Below are 24,802 nucleotides of genomic sequence, written 5' to 3' on the forward strand. Positions count from 1 at the left end.
TACAGTTTCTCTGCTCAGCATTGCATGCAATAGCAATAGTTCACTCAATATCATCTTGACAGAAGCCTTCAAGATGAACCCAAGTTAGGAATGGTGTATAGGTATGTCATGAAATTAGACATACTGGCCAAATCTCTTTGTATATGATACATACCAAGAAGGCAGGTTCCCTAAATCCTTGAGTTGAGATTAGGATATTTTATAAACATTAATGCTAAGAAATACTTGTAAAAATAAGTAGTCCTTAAAGAAGCTAGCAATCTGTATTCATTTGCATTAAGTTTCGGGAAGAGATTTAGCTAAACAGAATCTGCATGAAAAAATGCTATGCTAGAGTAGTCTCCATGATAGGTTTCAGAATGTTTAAATATAAATTGGGAGTTGGGGGGGGGGGGGGAATATGAAAAGAGCAATGGTTATGTGAGCACAACCAACATCAGACTTTAATGGTAAGATATTAGAAATGGCATTTTGTCCAATGTTATCCCCAGAGAAAATGTAACATGTACTTGTTCCCTCTATGTTCATTATTTTCCTGACCAACCTGATAGTTCAACATTTTTGTTTATATTTAACAAGAACTAATTCAACACTATTTGAATCATTTAAAATTGTAAATTCCAAAGGGAAAAAAAACCTAAATATAAGCTGATGACAAACGCATATAGAAAAAACTACTCATTCCAATAATATTCTTCCAAAAGAATAAGCAATTTCAAGCAGTATCCTCTGACATGTGCATTAAAAATCATGCAGGCAGCGCAGTTAATTTAAATATATATGTACATATGTGCACGCACACGCAACTCAAACAGAGACACCAGGTAGGTTTTAAAGAGAACAAAACACATATAATTGTGCATTCCCAGTGAATCAGGACCCCAAAAAGAAACGCCACAAGCAAATCAGATACAATGCTAATTAGAAAAGCATCATATAATATAAGCAAGAAGAAATCTTTAAAGTGTAAAAAGACACCAAGTAACAAACATGCCTGTATTCTCCTATTGGAGAAGGTAAAGAATACCCCATTTCTGACTCAGATTTTTATGTTCTGGAGGAAATTCAGTCTTATCTCCTCCAAGCAGATTAGGTGATCATCTTTCAAAGTTACCATACATTTCTAAAAGACATACAAGTACATTTTGTCACCATTCAAAAATCTACCCGTTTCAGCATTCTGATAAAACTTGTTAGAAGTACCACGATGTTTGATGTTTTTAGCAAACAGATCCATTTAACACCAAGTTCATCATGACATTCAGTGGACAGGACAGACACTCCATGCTTGACAGAATGCTTTCATTTAGTGCTTTTTACCTGGTTATAAATTATTAGTACCACTATTTGCAACTTTTAAGATATGATTTCCTAGAGGGAAAACCAGGAGCATTTCTAAAGCAGGGGTGCCTTTTGAATGGGTAAACATAAGGTCCCCTGCCAGAAAGAGTGCTGGAAAATGAATGCACATATCTAATAAGGAAGTGGTTAAAAAGGGATGAATTCCCTGAGTCATTAAACAGGATATAAACCAAAGACAGGTTGTGCCACCTAGAGAAAAACTGGAAATCGTACATTGGCTCTTCAGTAAGTAAGCATTATTTCAAAAGCCTGAAACTTTTGGCATGCCCAATAACCAAACCACCCTCCATACCAACTCATCAAGCTGCCGGAGTTAAGCTCTCCTGACAACTCTGCCTTCTCTGCCTTCTCCACGCACCAGATTTGCCTCCCCCTGCTTTCCTCACCCACCCACCCACACAGCACCGTTTAACCTCAGCACCGACTGCTGCCACAGCCCATGCGGACCCAGCATCCGGAAGCACATCCAATTCTAAAGCATTTTCCTCGAAGCCAAGGCCAGCAGGGGTGGGAGGAGCAGGAGAATAAACCCTGGTGGACCTTGCCAGCCAGGGTCCCTCTGGATGCCAGCAGAGTCACGGCGCACACCTCTCTAGCCCCGTGGGGCCTGTATAGGAAATTCTGGTGCACTCAGTACATCACATCCAGGTTACCGAGCTGAGCTCCCTGGCCAGCCTCTGCACAATCCAAACCAGCGTGGAATGACCTCAACAGAACCGAGCCTTTGAGGTACAAAGGCCCTTCAACTTTCCTCTCAAGTCACTTGGAAGCAACGTGCCCAGCACACTTCGTCAAGCAACAAAAGGTCTACAAGCAACCTGGCACGGACAGTCGCCTTTACAAAAGAAAATAGACAGTAATTATGAAAAGCCCGCAGTCCTGCGGTATTAACTTGACAGCAGGGACTGCGCTAGGGCATAACTCATCTCCCAGGCATCGCTCCCAGCCCCAGACCCCCAGCCTAGGGACAGCATTCTCCTCCTCCCCTCCCCCGCTCCGGAGACCTGCGGCAGCGCCCACTTCCCGCCCCGAAGCTCTTCCTCCCCCTGCTCCTCCTCCTCCTCCTCGTCCCTGAATCTCCAGCAACTTTGGGCTTCCTAGCACCATCGAGCCCAGCCAGAGGCAGGGACACCGCGAAGGCGGCCGCGGGAGAGGCAGGAAAGTTTGAAAAGTCACTTAAAACACTGCAGGACCCCCTACCAGCGCCCACCCCGCAGGCAGGCGCCCAGGGTTCCACGTGCAAGCGGGCCCCGGAGAAGCTACAGTACCCCCTACGCCCCCCACCTCGAAAAAATCTTTCCCCAAACGAAAAGTTCCCTGCCTACCGCAGCCTCCCTCTTTCCCCTTCTCCCCGCACCGCCCCCCCCACCCCCACCGAAGAAATCGGTCCGAGTTCGCACGGCGCCGCCTCTATCCGCCAGCGGCCCCGGAGGGCGCGGCGCCCCTCCCCCGTCGGCCGGCGGACAGGTCAGGGGGAGCTGGGGGAGAGGGAGGCACCGGGGGCGGCCCCTGGCCCGGACCCCCCTTCCCTGCCTTCCCCCGCCCCGTCGCCTCACTCACCTCTCTCCTGCTCTTCCGCCTGCAAGCAGATGGGGATATTCTTCTTCCAGCCCGGCATGGTGTCTGCTCCCTGCGCTCGCTCTCGGGCTCGCTCTTCCTCTCTCGCTGGCCCCCTCTCTCCGGGGCTCGCCGCGCCTCCTCGCTCGCCCTCTCGGGCCGGCCGCTGTGCGCTGGGGGGCTGCTCAGCGGGGCTGGGGCGCCGAGGCGGCTCCCGGGCACATCGAGGCGGAGCCGGGCGCCCCGCGCTCGCCTCAAACTCGCCGGCGGCTCCGGGTGGCGGCGGCCGGGCCGGGCGGGCCGGGCCGGGCTGCCGGGGCTGCAGCAGCGGCCGCCGCGGCGTGGACCTGAGGCCGGGCCGGGCCGGGGGCGGGACGCCTGCAGGCCGAGAGCTGGGGACTGCGGAGCTCCCGGGAGGTGGGCGCCGGCGGGAGGAGTGGGCTCGCGCCGCCGCCTCCTGCCCCTCCTCCTCCTTCTTCTTCCCCTTCCTTGTCTCTCCGCCGCCAGCAGGTGGGACTCGGAGCCGCCGCCGCCGCCGCACAAAGCTCCGCCGGCGGCAGGACTGAGGCTGCGGGTTCCCCCGGCGCCTCTCGGCGGAGCCTCCCCCGAGACGCGCGCGAGGCTGAGCGGGCACGGAGGGGGCGCGCGCGCTCACACCCTCCGCGCCCCGGGCGGCCGGCCTGCGAGGCGCGCCCGGCCCGCCAGGTACCGAACTGGCACCGAGCCGCGGGTGCGGAGTCCACGCCGCTCCGCCACGGCCGCCACTCCTCCCTCCCAAAACCCAGACCGGCGGCTCCAGCGGCTTAGGCAGCGACCTCGCTGAAGTAGGGGGCAGTGTCCTTCCCTCTAGTCCCTCCTCCTCGCCGCTCTCCCCCGCCCGGGCTGTCGCCCCCTCCCCCGAGTTGAGACTTCGCAGCTACGGATTCGCTAACTTCGCCCTCAACTAAGGGAAATAGCAACTTTCGGGATGGCCAGCGCTGGTTCCAGAAATACGTCTTCTGGTGGAGTGGGAAGGGCGTGAGTGGAGAACCTCTTTTGTTTTAAATGGAGCAGGGAGACCTTGGCTGAGTGAATATGTAATCGCTGTCTGCAAGTATCAGAAGGCTTTTAGGATCAGGTTTTATGATTAGTTTCTTTCCCTTGTCATAGGCTTGTAGAATATGGGTGGAAGAATGGATATGGGGGAGGGGGACAGCTTTACTGTAGAGCCTGGAAGATTCTGCCCAGACATGGGGGCGCTTGCTTGTGATTTCAAAGCATAATGCTAGGAGGGGCTCCTGACAGTCTTCCAGATGACACTTGGCAACTGTCTGCCCTGTGGGGTGATGACATCCATCTGCCTCAAAGCTGGGGGACTGGCTAGATAATCCCTATGTCTTCACCTCCTGAGTGTCTGATGTGGACTGAAGAATTTCACCCCTGAGGCTGTAACTACCGGTTTGTGGTTGTTGGGGACCAACCACTGCACTGTTAGGACTCTCTGTCCTGCAGTTTATTTTGGCCTCTGAAGGAATTGCAGGTCGCGCTCCCAAACTGAGGACATTGGTTCTTGCCAGCCTTGTCTGTCTCTTCTCTTGGAAACATAACCCTACAGCCAGAGAACCACAAATAAAAAAAAAATGGAAAGATAGGATCTTTTTTTTCCCCCTTGCTTCTGCACAGTCTTATCAGGCTGGGATGTTTGCTCCTGCCACTGTCCCTTGGCTGGGTGGCCAGCTGTCATTACAAAACTGCCCAGCTGCCAAAGACAAGCGGCTATCTCTCCTAAGCAAAGGAGAGGCCCAGGCCCAGGAGCTTCAAAGGTAAAGGAATTGAAGAGCTAAAGGAAGGGCATCGTCAAACCATCCCAGGGGGTTATCAGTAGAAATCCCGTCTGAGCTGCTTAAATCTTCTTTCCAGACTCTTTGAGAAATAAAATCCAGAAAATCAATCCGAATGTCGCACCTGTTACTCTTAAATGGTCCACCCTCCATCCTGAAATAAACAAGACTCCTTGCATACTTTTGTCTTCTCTTAATCTTGTTTCAAGATCTAGAACCACCAATCTTATGGAGAGAAAGGCATTTGTCATTGATTCCCCCCAAAGGAACAGGACAAACCCAGCCATAACCAGGCCAGCTGGTGTGTAGGCAGAGATCTAGGTTTTGACAACATAGAAATAACCACAACATTGACTGTGCTTGCTTTTTGCTTTAATGGCATCTTAAGTAGCCATGTAGTGTGTGGTCGCTCTAACAAACATAACCCAGAAGACCGGTACGCTAAAGTATGGATTGAATCATGCTCATATAGTTACATCACAATCAGTGGTGCATTTGTCCTGCTGAGTAACAGATTACAGTTGATAAGGAATTCCAGCTCACAAGGGTTAAAATAATAGCATTTTAACTCAGGGAGACAAAATTCCTACTATGTGTTAGACTCTGGGCTAAGGCTAGAGATACAAGAAGAAAATTACAGTTTAGAAGTGGAAGATCAATTTAATACATTCTATTTGTGTGTTAGGGTGAGATATTATTTTACAGATTGTACAACTGAGACTGGTAAAGAAACTCTTCAAAGTACTTATTGTCCAAACAGTTGTTCATCAATATCCAGTGTCTGGTATCATCTTTGTATGTACATGTAAGTCGTCTGTTGTTAGGCCCTGAGCTCTGTCAGGGGCAAATATGGCTTACCTCTTTGCATCTCCATTCCAGGGACAGTAAGCACTTGTCAATGATGGTTGATGATGGTGGTATTTAATCACCCTTGAGCTGTGCCTACCACATCACCCCAGACCCTAATGAATCCTTTTCATGACACTGTGAGATCATTTGCTAATATCAAACCGGGAAAAAAAAAAACGAAATCATTTAAAAGTTAGTCTGTTATATTTATTTGGTTCCATTGTCTAAAGTCATCTCATATTCCAAGCATTATATATAAAAATCTATTCCAACGAAATTGTAGTGCTACTGGGACTTTCATACAGAAGATATCTACCAGCCAGTAGATTTTTCTCCTTCAGTATTTTTCTCCTTCATCGAGTTTGAAAATCAGTGCCTTTCAAAGACTACAGCTACAATGCAACATCTGTTTCTAGACATCACTTACATTAAGAATTTTTGGGAGTGGGGGCACCTGGGTGGCTCAGTTGGTTAAGCGTCAAACTCTTGGTTTCAGCTCAGGTCATGATCTCACAATTTGTGGGTTCAAGTCCCATATCAGGCTCTCTGCTGAGCATGGAGCCTGCTTGGGATTCTCTCTCTCCCTCTCTCTCTGCCCCTCCCCTACTCACACTCCCTCTTGCACTAAATAAATAAATAAATAAATAAATAAATAAATAAATAAATAATTTTTAAAAGGGGGGTGCACCTGGGTGGCTCAGTCAGTTGAGTATCTGACTTCGGCTTGGGTCACAGTCTCTTGGTTTGTGAGTTCAAGCCCCACATGGGCTCGCTGTCAGCACAGACCCTGCTTCAGATCCTCTATCCCTCCCCTGTTCACATGCTCGCTCTCAAAAATAAATAAAAACATTTAAAAAAAAAAGAATTTGTGGGAGTGCCTGTCTGGCTCAGCTGGTAGAGCATGTGACTCTTGATCTGAGAGTCTTGAAGTCAAGCCCCCCATTGGGTATGGAGCCTACTTAAAAAAAAGAATTTATGCTCCTTTTTTGAACGTAAACTTGTCCAGCCAAGTTATTTGTACAGTTTGAATGGTTTCACAGTCTGCGTTTACAGAATTCCATTTCATTTAATTGCCTAACTGGTTACCGTGCACAGCTGATTGCACAGGCCATGGAACACATTCCTAAATGCAGCCTCACTTTATCTACTTTTCTATTTATCATCTTCAAAATAAAATGAAGAAAAGGCATGCCCTCTTGCTACTATAACCTCCCTCCCCTGAGAGAAAAGGAGGCAAAACCTGTAAACCGAAAGCTTTACTTTTCATGTTTGATCGCCTTTTCCAGCTTACGTGGACACACCCAGGCCCTTAAAAAATTGACAATGTGTGTGACAGACACAAAGAGCGACTTCCCTTTCATTACCTTTGTACTCTGACAAGTGAGCCTCCAGTCTCCGGGGCCTCCACTCTAACGGAGTGTTATGACTTCTTGGGACTGAATTCCATGAGTTTGAGGAGTCCCTTGGGAGATGTAAAATCCCAGCTGTTCTTCTGGATTTGCTCCAGGGCCTAAAAACATCCACAATACATTTTTTTAATCGTGCATTGACTTTCACGAACACACACACTGCATACTAAGCAACCACCTGAAAGTTTCTGTACTGCTACCAAACCTAACACATCCTTTCTATTGCATGCAGTGCATTTGAAAACTCTTTTCACACCTGATAGACGCTTCGAGTGGGTACCCGTGGAGTCTTTTAGATGTTGTTAACTCACTTTTAGCTGCAAAACCCTTTTTGAACATTCAAAATGAAAGAAGAAGCTTCCTTGGATAGTTTATCTTCTTGGGGGGAGAAAAGAGAGCAGAAAGCAAACAGAATGAATCCAAGTGTTCTTTACTTTCAAATCTTTGGTTAGGGGAACGTAACTGCGGAAAGGGAAAACATAGGAGAAGAAGCTCTAACATGAATAATTTAAGTAAAGCTTGTGTGAAAGCAAAAAAAAAAAAAAAAAAGTTCATCTAAGAAAAATAGAGTAAGTTTTAAAATGACAGTACTGGGCAGAGTAATTGGAGTCAGAGAGAGAACAATGGTTAATTTTATGTGTCAGTTTGACTGGGTTACAGGGGTGCCCAGATATTTAGTCAAACATTATTCTAGGTGTTTCTGGGAGGGTGTTTTTAGATGAGATTAACATTTAAATCAGTAGACTGAGTAAAGCAGATTGCTCTCCCTAATGTGGGTGGTCCTCATCCAACCAGTTGAAGGTCCAAATAGTATGAAAAAGGCTGACTCCTCTCAGACTGAGAGAGAATTCCTCCTGCCTGGCTGCCTTTGAACCAGGACATCAGCTTTGTCCTGCCTTTGGACTCGAACTGAAACATCACCTCTTCCTGTGTCTCAAGCCTGCCAGCCTTTGAATGGGAACTACACCACTGGGTCTCAGGCCTTAGGACTCAGACTGGAACTAAAACAGCAGCCTTTCTAGGTTACCAGCTTCCTGACTGCAAATCGTGGGACTTGTCAGCTTCCATAATCACATGAGCCACGTTACTGGAATAAATCTCTTTACACACACACAAACGCACACACCCTATTGGTTCTGATTCTCCTAGAAACCTGACTCATACAGATACCTATCCAAACCCTGCCTCTACCACATACTAACTTTATAATTCTGGGCAATTTATTTAACCTAATTCTGTGTTCTCCCTGTTTGAAATGTAATGCCTATATGGAGATACATGATGGGGATTAAATGAGCCGGTATAGATAAGGCACTTAGTGCAACACTGACATGTAGTTAATTATAGTTGGAGAAAATATTAATGCATTGGTAAAAAAAATAAATTATGCAGAGCGGACTCTTTGGTTTCATGGGCTTGGCCTCAAAAAATACAAGAACTCCCTAAAATTGTATGCAAAATTGTGTATGTATGTTTATGATTCCTCCCTCCCTCCACACATATATCTGCACATACACACTTGGGGTTATAAGAAAGTCTATAGCCTTCAATAAGTTCTCAGAGGAATGCCTTGGAGAGAATCCAAAAAGAGAATAAAAGGTCCTGATAAGAATGAAAAGAAGACGTCATAATAAATATATATATATATATATATATATTTTGCTGAATAAAAGAAAGTATTAATCCAAAAGAGATTTACCTTCCTAAATTAGCTTTAGGATTACTGATACTCAAAGTTCCAACTTTCTCCTTCTCTTTACATTCAAACTTTGCAAAGTCATCTATACTGCTGACACCCAAGTTTTCAACTCTGATTCATTCCTAAACTAACTGCAATTTCTCTCTGTGAAAGGCATTATCATCATTTCAGGCCCCTGGGAGGAAAATCTGAGGAACATTTTGACTCAATCCCAAGTCCCCAATTGGTTACCAAATTCTTTCAAATCTACCTTTGAAAGTATTCTGGAATCTCTCTTCTTCCTTTGCCCTGATTCATGCCTTTGTTATCTTTTACCTGGGCAAACCAGGTGAGCCTCTTCTAGGTTCCCTTCTTCAGCCTCTCCTTGCTCCAAACCTTACCATAACCAACCTTATTGCTATTGTTTCCATTTTCATAACATGAGGACAAGTTATCTTTCCTCTGTCTCAAATATCTAACAATTCCTCATGCCCACTTCGTTTGTCTTCAGCTGCAACTGCTCCCCACAGATGCCTGCCCTTCCTTCCCTCCCTTGTTCCTTGAGCTGCCCCAGTACCCCCCAACATATCGTACACTTCCAAATGTTTATAACTTTGCACATTAGAACCAAAACCAGTTGAGGGTCTGAAGCTAAGAGAAATTGTCTTGTAACTAATATGGACTGCAGTCAGAATTTGAATCCAGGAGTATTGGGGTCTAGAGTTCATCTTTCCACCCCATGCTAAATTTATTTCTATCTCAAACTATACTGTTTCCATCTTTCAAGGCCCATTCATATCCTACCTCTTCTTTGCATCTTGGTTTCTCTCATTTCCCCAACGCTCGGCACTACCATATCTTCTTATTTTTACACCATTTTATTGTAACTTATATGTAAATCTGTCTATCCTATATACTGTAAGTTTTTATAGGAAAGTATGTGTGAAACAAGCCAATTAATTCGGAAGTATAATAGTCAAGTTCAAATCCATCTGTATGATCCTGGACAATCACTTGCTTCTCCCAGCCTTGTTTCCTTATCTATAAAATACAGATATTAATAAGATTAATCTCATATCATTCATCATTGTCGAGTGGATTAGATGTGTCGGTACATGTCAAGGACTCAGACCAGTGCCTGGCACACAGGGAGAATCTAAGAGATTTTACATATTATTATTGCAGGGCCAGGAATGTGCCTTATGCTTCTTGGCATTACCATAGGCATCAAGCATTTGTACGTTATAGTGTGTGCTCAACAGAGGTTTGCTGAGAAGATGAATATTAAAAATAGTTTTCACTTCCTAAATTAATATCCAATGATCATGAAGACAGAGCCCATTAATGTGCTACCTTTGGATAATTTTACCTAGCTTATTTCAATAAGGTTTGACAACTTTTCAAAAAGAAACCTTTTAGGTCAGGATAGAGAACAGTGATTTTTATTATTAGGATTAATATTAGTATTATGAACAAGAGCAAAAATGACTAATTCAATAGAGTTCTAGACATAAATAAGCATTTCATCAAGAAAATTAAATAGATGGTTCCTACCTTTGTAAAAAAAGTTTCTAATAATGAATCCAGGTTTAGCCCCTTGAGTATCTAAAAAATTAGAGCAGTGAAGTGATTAAGGAAACTGACTTTAGAGGGAAAATTAAGATTGGCAAAGCAATGACTAAGAACTTTTTGGTTGAGATTCATAGAATCAGTAAAGGTTATAAATACTAAAAACGGAAAGGAATTATTTATCATGTTGGCAGGTGATAAATAAAAATAAAGGAAGAAATGAAAGAACAGGGTAGGTTGGTCAAAAAGCAAGATTTAACCTGTACATACTGTTAGTGAATAGTGAAAAACACTGATTAGGTAACCCTGTGTGCCCACATATTCTACTGGTTAGCCTACAGATTGATACACGATTTTGGAAAGTAATTTGGCAATATAGAGGAAGTGCAAACTACGTATCATTTTACCTAGTTATGCTATTTTGGGAACTCTCTCTTAAGGAAATTATCAAAGATGAAGGCAAAGGTTTATACTCAAAGATGTTTGTCACATCTTTTTTTAGGATGGCAAAAAATTGAAAATGTCTTAAATGTCCAATAATAGGGAATTGTTTACATAAATTATACTGGCTGTTGAAAGGCCTTAAATATCACGAATTTCGGGGCGCCTGGGTGGCTCAGTCGGTTAAGCGTCCGACTTCGGCTCAGGTCATGATCTCATGGTCCGTGAGTTCGAGCCCCGAGTCGGGCTCTGTGCTGACAGCTCAGAGCCTGGAGCCTGTTTCAGATTCTGTGTCTCCCTCTCTCTGGCCCTCCCCCGTTCATGTTCCATGTTCTGTCTCTCTCTGTCTCAAACATAAAATAAATGTTAAAAAAAAAAAATTTTTTTTAAAAACTTGCAGATGGGGGACATCAGCTTTAAGGCAAGTTCTAGAGGCAAAAGCATAATACTTTCAAGAAATGCTACGTCACCAACACCTTGGTGGAGACAGAAAATAACTGTGTAGAAAAACACACACATTGAAAAGTCTGAATCACAGAGTGAATCATAAGAGTCGAAACTTAAATATGAAAAAATTTAGGAATACCTAACCAATTAATTTCACTTCATTTTTATTTATATAAACTCAAGATATTTGATAAAACTATGTTTAAAGAATTTCTTTCAACAAGTATAAACTAATAATTCTAAGTGGTTAAGCATTGTGTCATCGTATTGGCAGGTTTTTTTCTTGTTTCCTACTAGTACATATAATTATGGTAGATGTTAATATAGATGACTTACTAGATTAATGAAAAGCAACATATATATATATGGTATGAATCCAATTTTTTTAGAGAGGAAAAGAAACATCAACATATGTTCTCTCTGGGTATTATCTGTGAATTTTATTCTCATCTTTTCATACATTTTTGTATTTTTCAATTTCTCTAAAAAGCAATATTACATTTCTTAATTGGAATTTCTTAATAAATATTGTTTTTAAAAACAATAGTGTAAAGAAATGTTTGAAGACTTGAGGTTTTTGTTCCCCAACTTCTCTGGAGTTGGAATACCTATCAGCTATTGTGAAGTAAATAGGCTAAGAAATTGAATTTGAGAAGTTTGAGTTTCAGTCTTGCCTCTGCCAGCCTTCGCTATTTGCAAGTGATTTGAGTTTCCTAGAATTTTCATATTCCCAGGTGTAAGAAATACAAAATAATGCTCACTTGCCTACTTCGAAGTAACAGTGAGTGAACATCTGGGATGAAATAAATAGATTATATCATAATTGCATAGCGTTTCGGCGAAGAGCACGAACAACGCATTTTGTGAAGACAAGTCTATCTCCCCTTTAACCGATCATTAAGCAGCATTCATGTCTACACTAGCTGTGGGGCCCAGACCAGCCAATCCATTGAAATCCCAGGAACACCAACCTTAGAGCAGTTTCTGTGTAATGTGTAAAAGGTTAAAAAGAAAAAAAAAAGTCCCTTAAGGATTTGTAAGCCTATTTATTTTTCCAGCTTAAGATAGCATTGAACACAAAGTGCCTGACACATATGTATTATGCATGTATGAGCATTTGTTTATATTCTCTTTGACTTTTAAAAATCTGTTCAATGAGCCTTTTTATTCCGCACTTATTATATACGATGTTTCATTAAGATCCATGGATAGAGTCACTCCTAGTTTATATTTACATTATTTAAGCACTACAGTGATATTTGCTACTGGTTATGTAAATGGAAAAGAACTTCTGAGATTTATGATGTGATTTTCCTTCTTGCACTCGGTGACTGGGTTGCCTCCTGATTTTTATTTATGCCCTGAAAGATAATCAGCACCTTCCATTTGCCCACCCACACAGTAGCTGAAGCTTTAAGAAACTATGTGGCTAGAAATGAAGGTGGGAGAGAAATAACTCTACTTACTTCAGAATGACAACAGGTAGCCCCTCCTAGAAACCCTGAGGCAGATCAGCTTCCAAGAAGAAATACCAACCCACTTTCTGTAAATGGGAAGCAGAAGTCCCGGGGGCTTTACTTAGAAGCTACCCCAGCACTAAGAAGTCAGAAAAGACCTGTACTGTGGAAATGCCTATAGGCGATTAACAGGTAGACAAAGGGAATTACTTCAAAATTTTAATAAACAATGGACCAGATGAGCAACAAAAAATGTGCCCATCTACCGCCACCCTGAAATCTAACAAGAAATAGGCCAAATTGCAAATTAGTCTGTTTAATGGTTGTATACGAAAGTGCCTCCTTCTTGTGAAGGAACTGTAACAGATCCAGTCTTGGAGGAAATTATAAACAAGTTAGACTCCTCAGGGCACCTGGGTGGCTCAGTCCGTTAAGCGTCTGACTTCGGCCCAGGTGGTGATCTCCCTGCTCCCTGAGTTTGAGTCCTGCTTCGAGCTCTGTGCTGACAACTCAGAGCCTGGAGCCTGCTTCTGATTCTGTGTCTCCTCTCTCTCTCTGTCCCTCCCCCGCTCATGCTCTGTCTCTCTATGTCTCTCAAGAATAAATAAACATTTTTAAAAATAATAAAAAAAAGAAATGAAAAAAATAAGTTAGACTCCTCAAAACAACTTTCCTAAATTCATTAAGTTATTAAATGAGTTTTACATTATAACCCAATTAAAAAAAAAAAAGAAACAATCAAATAAGGAAGAAAAACAAAAACAGAACAAAAAGCCTGAACAGCCACCAGATGAAACACCATGATATCTTCTCAGGATCACAGAAAATTCTCTCATATCCAAAACAAAGTGAATTTGAATTTTGTCAAGCAATCAACATCACTTACCTTTTACTTCAGCAAAGTACAGTCCATAGTCTACTAGTGAAATGGACTAGGATGTCCTCTCTGCCTGTAACTTAGGTCTATTTTTCAACTCATTTCACCATTCCAATTACTGTTCTGGTGTTTTATCTTCTTCGTCCTATTCAGAGCAGCCTGAAAGAAATTTTACTTTGAGGCTGCCCACAGCCTGTTCAAATCCTGACCCTTCTTAGCATCCTCTTTTCCATCATCTCTATGTGTTTTCTGTCTCCTGGGAGCTGTCCGCATCGTCATTTCAAGATAGAGACCTGCCCACCTCCTCACCACCATTCCCAAACTGCACCTGTCTCCACTGTAATCTCCGCTTTCTATGTGACAGTTAACTAATCTGATAAAGGAATCTATGCTAATGGGCTATCCGTTTACTATTGTGCAACTGAAAACATGTTGGTTCCCCAGCCTCCTCTCCTTCCAGGAATTTTTACTGTGGCCTTTAAAAAAAATGCCTTGTTTCATAGAGGTGGTATTAGCAGTGGGAATTTGAGGTCTGATACGGACCTGTGGGAGAAAGTAGGACAGCCCTTTTGTTATTCTTCAAATCACAACACAGAGGAATGGTGTCCCAGGGTAGTAGCTGATGCATTTGATTATTATGTTATGGATGATTCTGCAACAGTTCTGTTCAGAACTGCTGTGGACTCAGTGTTAGGTTAAACCCTAGAAAAATGCCATGGAAAAGCGACTTGCATTTTCATGTCTTTAATAAAGGTTAAAACATTTGAACTCTCTATTTAATTGGTGTATATTTAAACTTTTCTTGCCTTAGTAAAAGAAAGCCTTTTTGGCATTAAACTGCTGCTCTGTAGATCCTCAATGTCTGAAAAATTCATTAAAATAGCACTTTAATTTTGACAGAGTTGAACTACTGGGAAAATTAATTGATTGTTTCTCACTTGAGCTTTGGAGAAGCCATTAAGGTTTTTATGGTTTATGGAAAATTGAGAATTGAAGTACACTAAAATCAATATGCTATCTGATGTACAGAGAAAATGGCACTTCAGATGAAAGAAAGCATAAACAACTCCTCAGAGCCTTTTCTTTCTTTCTCCTGATTCGACAAGCCTATTTACATAGAGCTTCTATATTTACTTGTATTCAAAGTCCTTAGTCAGTCATTTCATTGTGATGCACATTGTGAGGACAGAATAATGAGGTCTGAGAGACGAACCACTGCGTTTTAGAATCTATTCTTTCCTGGTGATTTCAAAAAAAACCATTACGGACATAAAAGAAAACACCAAACATATTCGTACAAGTCTGCGTATTTTGTAATGACTTTTAATGAGAAATTTGTCATTGGGCGTATGTGTTAGGGGCAATGGAAAATACCTCTGTGTTCCATATTGTGCTTACATGTATTCTGGAGAAAATCATCAAGCCTTGTGGAAATAATGGACAATGAATTGGGTACTGGCTGATGCCACCAAGTAAGATTTAGGAGCCCATTCTGTCAGATTAAACGAGGCTAAGGAGAGAAAAAAAAAGAAAGGACTGGCAAGAGAAAAGATCATTGTGTAATTTGTCTTTAGTCTTCTGAATATATCCCCCCGATATACACACCAATAATTCTGAGGAGGTTTGGCATTGTTCAGTGTTTGCAAACACTGAATCGATTGGGGATTTCAAGGATACCCACTTCCACATTTATTCACTTCCACTATGTGTATTGCAGAAAGAGATATTTTCCTTTTTGAATATTCACTCATTTAGTGCTGGCTTCCAAACTCCTTCAGCCTCGGATTGACCCTTTCCTTCCGTGGGCAGTTAAAATCACTTGCAACTCGCCATCCTCTCGCACAGTCACATTCATGGGATATGGGGACACCAGCAGGAGTGGGTTAGTGATCAAATATTTGCTAGCATAATTCTTATCTCAGAAACGCTAAGTAAATAAAGTAGCCTTATATGTTGCAGATTGGTTATCTTGGGTATCACCGGATGCTTGTGAACCAGGATGGCTGTCTAGTAAGAATTTATTCTGGACCAGGTATTTTGAGGCAATGAAGCAATTGCATAAGGAAACAGGGGTGTGCCCATTAAGTTTGCATTTGATACTTGACATGTTCACTTTCTATAGTTTCAGACTTTATCCAAAGGAGTTAATCATTGTTTACTTCGTCAAGAAGTTAATAATCCCTAAGGAATACACTGTGACTGTAGAAACTCTTTAAGTCTTCTTTTTAAATTGTATTTTAAACTTCTTTTTATTTTTAATTTTTTAATGTTTATTTATTTTTGAGAGAGAGAGACAGAGTGTGAGCAGGGGAGGGGCAGAGAGACAGGGAGACAGAGAATCAGAAGCAGGCTCCAGGCTCCAAGCTGTCAGCACAGAGTCCGATGCAGGGCTCGAACTCACGAACCGTGAGATCATGACCTGAGCCAAAGTCAGACACTTAACCGACTGAGTTACCCAGGCACCCCTTAAAATGTTTTGTTTTTTTTTTTAATTTTTTTTCAACGTTTATTTTTATTTTTGGGACAGAGAGAGACAGAGCATGAACGGGGGAGGGGCAGAGAGAGAGGGAGACACAGAATCGGAAACAGGCTCCAGGCTCTGAGCCATCAGCCCAGAGCCTGATGCGGGGCTCGAACTCACGGACCGTGAGATCGTGACCTGGCTGAAGTCGGACGCTTAATCGACTGCGCCACCCAGGCGCCCCTAAAATGTATTTTAAACTTCTTTATTCTGTAGTTTCATTAACAAAGTCTATGGAAAACTAACTAATTCATTAAGAAATAAGTGCCCACCCAAACCAGGGCAGGGTGCCAGTTTATCTCCTGATTGTCAGGCTGGTGTGCAGTTCTTTACCTGGTCTTTATGCTGCCAACTTGTGAGTGACTAATCTCTGCCTTCTTCTCCTACAGTCAATTTATCCTAGTATATGTTCCCATGATAGGCATCTCTGAACGTGTCTTAACAACTTGTTCAGGGGAAGGCTTTCAGTTGGAATGGAAGAATAGGAATTTTTCCTGCTTCAACGAGTACTCATAAGAATATAATTTATTAAGCTACATCTTCTAAACCAAGAGTAAGAATTTTTTGTTCATGATTATACTATACTCACAGACTTATTGAGATACCAAAAGGGAAAAAAGTCTTGCAAAAGATTCACTATAGCAAAAGATTCACTATAGGGGGAAAATTGCTAAAGAAAGTATAGTTGGGGTCAGGAAATTTAAGTGTTATTACTGCGTTCCACCGGTGCTGTTCAGTGGTCCCACTCATTTGACTGACATAAGCACCAAACCGTGCTCTTTTTTGAGCAGTAATTCTTTTTTTTTTTTCTGCCACTAAATTTAATCCCACAGGCTGTGAGACCACTGCAGTGTTATTCTTTTTTCTATTACTGAGATTACCCTTCCTAGTCCTAGAAAGAGAATCTTTGGGTCAAATCATGGTCTCCATGAAATCCACATTGAAGCATGCCTTATTAGTATCAATCATGACACAATCAGAGATTGATTTATTGCATTTTCACCAACTAGCAACCAGCTGAGCAGGTAAAAACTGCCAGGAGACTAGGGAGACAGAGGAAAGCAGACATGGAATTGTTTGTTCTTCGGTAAGCAAACTTACACTGAAGGGTTGGAGAAGGTCCCTGAACCGACAACCGGAGGGTACCACCCAGCAAGAGAGTGGAGGGTCAGCTAATATCGCAAGGGCCCTACAGAGACGAACCCCATTCCTCACAATCTGTCTGAGGCAACTGTTTTCGGATCAGTTCTTTGAATAAAATATTCAAAGTCTGCAGCAAAAAGGACAAAACATTATCAGCTACAGCTTTATAACATTTCTGTGGGTTTTTTTTTCTTTTCAGCTGTTTACAAGTTTGTAATTGCATTTAATTCTGATATAGATATCAGTAGACTGCCTGACTTCTAATCTGATAAAAATCATTGGTATGTACTGGGCCCCCAGATCATGCTGAAAAGTCTGCAACCTGATCTTTCTTGGTACACTCTGACGTCACTGGTGAGCAGTCTTTTTTTTTTTTTTTTTTTTTTTTTTTTTTTTATGAAATTTATTGACAAATTGGTTTCCATACAACACCCAGTGCTCATCCCAAAAGGTGCCCTCCTCAATACCCATCACCCACCCTCTCCTCCCTCCCACCCCCCTGGTGAGCAGTCTTGATATTCACAAGCTCCTTTAAATTGCAGTCACATAAGTGGAAAACACTTCAAACCTAAGCTGCTAAATTTAAGGGATCAAGAGCAACTGACAGCCATTTCACTCCTTCCCCCTATGAAATCCTTTCCCACAACAGTTCATCCTTTATTTTGTTTTAATTGGAAAAGCTTAAAGTTGAAAACTAGAAGCATATTAAATGTGTAAACATGGAAGAAAGAATTGCATTGTGAATAACAGCATAGAATCCAACAGAACTGCTTTGGATTGCAGCCCCCTCACTTACTACCTGTGTGAATTTTTGAAACCCTGTTGAATGTCAGTTTTTCTGTCTGGAAAATGGGGATAATATCAGTATTTCTTGGAACATAGTAAGTCAGCTCATACTCACTTTTTAAAATTAAATATTATTCTACTAGAAGTTACTTCTGTGATACATAAAGATTTTATACGTTATAATTATAGAGACAGTTACCACTAAAATTTCTAAACAAATAAATTGTAGTCAAGGAACGATATGACTATAAAGTATTCAGTGCTGGGACAGGGACTTTATGAGTACAAAAGACATATAAACCCTAGTCTTTTCCCTTAAGTAATGTACCTCAAAGTTGGGGAGACAAGACTAACTTATGAATATGTAATCATTAGTAAACATATGCAGTACTAGCAAATAAAACATTACAGTATTTATTTAAAAGATCAGTCTGGGCACAGATTATTATGGCATCACGTGTAAATCAGTCATGTAACATAGTTCCTTAATCTTCCAGTGCCTCAAGACAATTATACGTAGTGATAAAATAGAGTAGCCAATGAAATAAAGTCAGAAGTTGCAGTAAAACAGTAGCATCTTTCAATTTTACATTTCCTGATTATATCTTCTTCGCAGGGGCCGGTAGGGAACCACTTTAATGTCTGCGATGGGTATTTTGCAGACCTAGCCCCATACTGCAGGGAATACTGACGGAAAAGGATGGGCTTGTTTCCGTGCTTTGTGTATCAGCTAAATCCCCATTGCTGGGTGGAGACCCAATAAGCACAGGCACGTTGGGATAAGGTGATTCTGCTAGCCAGAATCTGGTTCACAGTTCAAATGTGCAACTACACCAAACCTACCCCTATAAAGCAGGCAGGGAAAAAATATTTCCTCTGCCCCTCTTCCTTACACATCCCTCAAACTAAACATTGCTACATGATGATAGTCAATATCTATTTAGAAGTGATTATGGCTACCTTAAAACAACAATAAACATAGGGAGGGGGGTTTTCCAGGCTTTACCGGCATCCAACGAATACTTGGATAGCACACTCCTAAAGTGAAGACGGAAAGGAGGTGATAGAACTGAGATGCTGACACAGGCTTGCTTCGATGGAAACATTTTCTGTTTTCCAAAATGCAGGCTAGAATTGCCTGACTCTAGGAGGCACGCCTGGGAGTTATTTGTTTCATGGTTCAAAAGTTTGTTTACTGAGCTTTTTTTTTCTGATAATGATCTGAAAGTCAGTTTAACTTTAGAATGAATGGCAAGTCGAACTTGAATTTTTTATTATTTGAGTTGTGCCACAAGAGGTCAAAAATGACCATACCACTGATCCGTGGAAAAACACAAAGCTATTTTCTGTAAAATCGCTAACCTTATCTCCAGTTTAAAGTAACCTTTCGGGAACACACACACATACACATATGTACAAATTTTGCTTCTCTCCACAAAAGTAAAGAAGAGTGGGCAGTTTGAAACAATCAATTCTTATCTAAATTGGGTCAGTCAGTTTTTACACAACTTTTTTTTTTTACTTTAACCAAGAGTGTAAGAATAATTCCCAAGAGCAAACAATTTCCAATGAATGCTAGCTTCTTTGGTTAGAACAGAGTTGGGAGGTGGGCAGTGGTTACAGAGTAACTCAGGTCTTCAGAAAAAGCTCCAGGACAATTATAAGACATGTTTTCAGGCTTGGCTGTTGGAGTTTGTAACTATTTTGTAATCATATCTTCTACACATATGTCATATCTCATTTAAGAGATTTCATATCTAGGGGCACCTGGGTGGCTCAGTATGTTGAGCGTCTGACTCTTGATTTCGGCTCAGGTCATAATGGGATCCTCCCTCTTCCTTTCTCTCTGCCCCTCCTCCCCCCACTCTCAAAATAAATAAATAAACATTTACAAAAAGAGAGATTTCATATATAAATAAGTCACGTCTTACCTAGATGTGACAACTCCTTCAAAGTCATTGGCTACTGAGGTTTAATATCCCCATGATGTAGGTAAAATATATTACGATTTCTGTTAAAATAAGAACAATGAGGCATTCAGAAGCTGTCTCATTTCTATTTGAATAGAACATTCAATATTTGTGGCTTAGTCTGACACACAGGCAAGAGCAACATTCAGTTCAGTTCAGAAGTATATGCAGAGACTAATTAAAATTGTATTTTAGAACTATTATAGGGGAGGAGAGTAATTCTAAATTGTGTTGAGGCTAGTTACAGAATTCTTCATTTATTTTCTCAGACTAATACCCCATAATATTTCAATGGGTATTCTGGTATCATCTGAGGACATACACATACACAGACACACATATACAAAATTTGAAGAGATCATATTGCCTTAAGAGATATCCATTAAAATAGTTGTCCCAAATATGTTCTTTTGATTAGTATGTGTTATGTTTAAATGCATATTTTCAGATTTATATATACATTTATTGATATTCTTCTAGCCTTTCCTTAATAATAGATTGCATATCTAGAGAGGAATGTGGGTAAAGAGTGAGCTGTGAGTTCATGTGTGAACTTGCCCTAAAATACTCAATATTAATAATGAGGATTTACCTTTTTAAGAAAGTGAAAGTACTTTCAAAAGTAAAGTTATGCTTTTTAACCATTAAAAGTAATTTTTGAGGCAATTTTGAAAAAAAAAAAGATACTTCCTTTAGCAGCTCAAAAGTAGGAACAAAAAAAAAAAAACAGGCTAAAGTTAAGTCTATGACCATTCTGTCATAGTACATGTCACAAATGATCCCAATATTTATGTGAAAATATACTGTGTCTGGTAAGCTTTAGTTCTCAGTGGCCTTAATATTGCATTTCAAATAAAAGATTTAAAAAGACCAACAAACAGGGGCACCTGGGTGGCGCAGTCGGTTAAGCGTCCGACTTCAGCCAGGTCACGATCTCGCGGTCCGTGAGTTCGAGCCCCGCGTCGGGCTCTGGGCTGATGGCTCAGAGCCTGGAGCCTGTTTCTGATTCTGTGTCTCCCTCTCTCTCTGGCCCTCCCCCGTTCATGCTCTGTCTCTCTCTGTCCCAAAAATAAATAAACGTTGAAAAAAAAATTAAAAAAAAAAAAAGACCAACAAACAAACATTTTTTAAAAACATAAAATTTCTCTCTTCTAGTTAAAAGTGGATTATTGAAGCTATGGTTAATAAAAAGAAAAATATCAAGTAGCTATAATCTTACCCAAATTCACATCTGATTTTCTATTTCTGTTCAGAATACTTCTGTATTCATGCTGAATCTTGGATTCAATATTAATGTTTTGCAGGTTGGCTTGAAACTGGTTCTAAAAAGGAAATCAAGTAGGCAATCTGCACTTTGATATAGTAGGAGAACACCTTTTATAAAAAAACGTACAATAGTTGAGAGTTATGTTTGTTTTTCCTGTTACTTTTTATTATTAAAACTCTTTCATAAAGCTGTTATTTCTTCTATGCCCAGAAGGCAAGAGCTTGGCTCTCTGTTGAATTAGTTCATCTAAATGTCAACTGTTTTTTGGGTTGTTGTTTTTTTTATGGAATGAGAATTTTGACTTAGTATTCTCATTTAGGACTACAACTATCTGACCTTTAAGATCCTTTCCTACGCTATGATTTCTGATGATTTTATTATAACTTTCCTTAAAATTAAAGGTAAAAAATATTTATCCTAATTGTTAAGTAGAATTCACTGTTATATTAGCTTAAGGCAGAATATGAAAATATTTATGTCAACTATGGCCATCTATTGAGATGAATATAGATCCTAAGCAATCTCTAAGGAGCTCTCCGAGTGTCTTTGGGTTGCTGCCTGAGAGAAAGGAAGCACTGAAAAATTTCTCCTCCAAAGATTTTATTCTTGAATCCCCTTCCCCCTCTTTGTGCCCCCCCCCCCACCACCGCTTTGATATCTCTAAGGAGTGACACAGGCCCAGCGGGAGGGCATAACAAATGAACACATCTGAGCTCACATACTAGATACAGTTGGTCAATGTACAGATACCCAGTTGCTTTTACTTAAATGAGGTTTTGTAGTTTAACCCTAAATGAGGTTTCGTAGTTTAACCCCTTTGCTCTTATTCAAAAACTCCCTCTCAAGGTTCCCTACAGAGTTTGTTGGCTCACATTCGTCCCTTTTATCCCACATTTACTCAAGACTCTCACTGGCTCCCCGCTCTACATCTTTAGTTCCAGTTTCAAAGTATTCTCACTGCCGTCCCCCTGAATGCTGACTCAGTGGCTCTGCGTTCTCTCCAATCTGCCCCTCCCCTGTGACATTCCCACTGCCCCCTGACCCAGTGTCCCTGCTTCCTGGGATGGTTCTACATAGTCCTGTCTGTTCTGCTTCAGTTCTTTCAGGGCTTTGTGTGGTTGTTGACTACTTTTCATAGTTTGATCACGTTTCTGCTAATGGTCCTTTTTATTACTTTCAGAGTTTCCCAATTGAGATTAGCATATAGCCCTTGCCTTTCCGTGGTCTGTAATGGCATGCCATACCTACAGTCTAAAGAACATTACCTATCTAGAAATAACTAACATTCAGCATGATGAAATGCATTACATGAGTTTATAAAATATACTTAAAAAATACATGAGTTTATAAAAAATACTTAAAAGTATTCATTAGTCATCTTGGAAGCTGATAACAAAATGGAAAGGGAGAGACAGAATCAAGCATTTATCATGCTTTTCCCATAAGGACTGTATCTCAGAGTAACCAAAGAGTTGATGAGGGAAAGTTTGTTTGTTTGTTTTGTTTTCATTGCAGCTAATAAATGCAGAAAGGACAATAGAATTTAAACATCACCACTTTGCAATCCCTAACAAGATAAAGAATCTGGGCAAAGGCCATCAATAGCTTCTGGGCCATTAAGTGAAAGACTAATGGGGAGCTTTATAAAGAACGGATCAAGTTGACGATACCAAAACCCATGGATCTGGTTTAACTTTACACAAAGAGAAACAACCACACACTCTGTGTCTCCTTATACGACAGCGCTTTTCCACCGTCATGAAGCTTGGCCACCATCATGGACGACACAGTAACTATCTGGACCAGGAGGTTCCTGACCAACTGACTACATCAGCAGAAACACACGGTCCTTGACATGCTTCACCCCAGCAAGGTAACAAACAGTACCTACGGCAGAAATTCAGGAAAAGCTAGCCACAATGTATAAGACTACACCAGACGGCATCTTTATATTTGGATCCAGAACTCACTGTGGTGGTGGCAAGACAATTGGCTCTGGCATGATTTGTGATCCCTCGGATTATGTCATGAAAAACGAACCCAGATGTAGACTTGCAAGACATGGCCTGTATGAGAAGAAAAAGGCGTCAAGGAAGCAGCCAAAGGAATGCAAGACCAGAATGAAGAAAGTTGGGGGGACTGCACAAGCCATTGCTGGTATTGGCAAAAAGAAGGAGTCAAGACTCTGCAGTGACTATCTGTGTTGATTGTGCAGATTTTTCTTGAGAAGATTAATAAACCCAGAGCGTTTATATGTAAAATAGAAATGTATTATATATGTAAAATATATAAACGCTCTGAGTTTGTTAATAGATAATAATATATATACACAATAATATGGATACACAATACATATATAATACACAATAACATATACACACAGTAATATACATATACACACACACAACCCTAACTGTGAAATATTCTCATAAAAAAGTGGAAGAGATTCTTATCAAGGCCTCTAGATATAACTGCCAGTTGTCTAGGAGACAGGATATCACAAAGGCAATCCGTAAAATCCAGAATGTAAAAATTTCTACAGGGAAAATTATCTGCTTTCTTCAATAAATTACAAGAAAAACAAAAAAGCAAAGGATACACATATGTTACAAAAACTTTGGAGACAGATTAATGTGCAATGTATACATTTTGGCTCCTGATTTGAACAAAGCAAAGCAATTGTAAACAACAGATCTCTCACGGAACAGTCAGAGAAATCCAAAGATTGGGTTTTTGCTAGTATTAGGGAACTATTTATTAAATTTTAGGTGTCATAATGGTAGTGTGGTTATTTTTTAGAAAGAATCCTTCTCTTTATTTTTTTAAATTTTATTTTGTTAAATTAATATCCACACCCAACATGGAGCCTGAACTCACAACCTCAAGATCAAGGGTCGCAATGCTCTACTGACTGAGCCAGCCAGGTGCCCCAAGAATCCTTATCTTTAAAAGATATATCATAAAACACTCATAGATATAGTTATATAAACTCTTGGATTTGTATAAAAATAATCCAGAAGACAGAAGATGTGGATGGGGTAAAGATGAAAGGAGATTGGCCATGAATTGACAAGTTTTGAAGCTGGTGATGGTAGTTCATTATACTATTTTTATACACTTTGGTATATGCTTAAAATTTTTCATAATAAGTTGTAAAAGAGTCAGCAAATAATACATTTTTCTGCAGATGCAATAGGAACTCCAGTGTCAAGAGAGAAGCTTATTCTAGAAATTATAGCCTATCAAATGGAAGCTATTCTGTAGGAGTGTAGTGATACTCTTAACCCACTTTCTTCTCCTTTTCCTCCAAAAAGCTTCAGAAAATGTTACTGTCTGTTAAAATGTAGACATTGAGTGACTGGAGGGTGGGAAGAATGGTGTTCACTAGGGAAGTGGCAGGTTTATCTGTTAGTTGTGGAGAATCTCTGCTTTGTCCTCACTGCTGTAGAAAGGAATGCGGTGATCCAGACTGGAGGCAATCTGTGCAAGTCCCAGGTGAGTGCAAGTCCCCCTAAATGCCCAGTGCATTATCTGGGCAGCCACAGCCATGTAGCTGATGGTTCCTTTCCTGGGAGGAGAGAAAAAGCTGCCACTAAAGGAACAGAGTTAGAGAAAACTGAGAACAAAGGGGCTGACATATTCCTAGGGA

The 24,802-nt window shown here is 41.0% G+C and overlaps 1 protein-coding gene and 1 pseudogene across 2 annotated transcripts in view; one reads left to right on the forward strand and one right to left on the reverse strand.

The window, feature by feature from the left end:
- The window catches only part of GRIP1 (glutamate receptor interacting protein 1), a 687,701-nt gene extending 684,543 nt beyond the window's left edge, over window positions 1-3,158 (reverse strand). For both annotated transcript variants that reach the window (XM_047866742.1, XM_047866738.1), the window contains exon 1: window positions 2,923-3,158. In XM_047866742.1, the coding sequence (XP_047722698.1) occupies window positions 2,923-2,980 (58 nt within the window). In that variant the 5' untranslated portion in view covers window positions 2,981-3,158. The remainder of the gene's footprint in view (window positions 1-2,922) is intronic.
- Window positions 3,159-22,930: 19,772 nt separating this feature from the next.
- Window positions 22,931-23,360, forward strand: LOC125170653 (40S ribosomal protein S24-like; annotated as a pseudogene).
- The last annotated feature ends 1,442 nt before the right edge of the window (window positions 23,361-24,802 follow it).

The sequence above is a fragment of the Prionailurus viverrinus genome, chromosome B4 (assembly GCF_022837055.1).
Source record: "Prionailurus viverrinus isolate Anna chromosome B4, UM_Priviv_1.0, whole genome shotgun sequence".
NCBI lineage: Eukaryota > Metazoa > Chordata > Mammalia > Carnivora > Felidae > Prionailurus > Prionailurus viverrinus.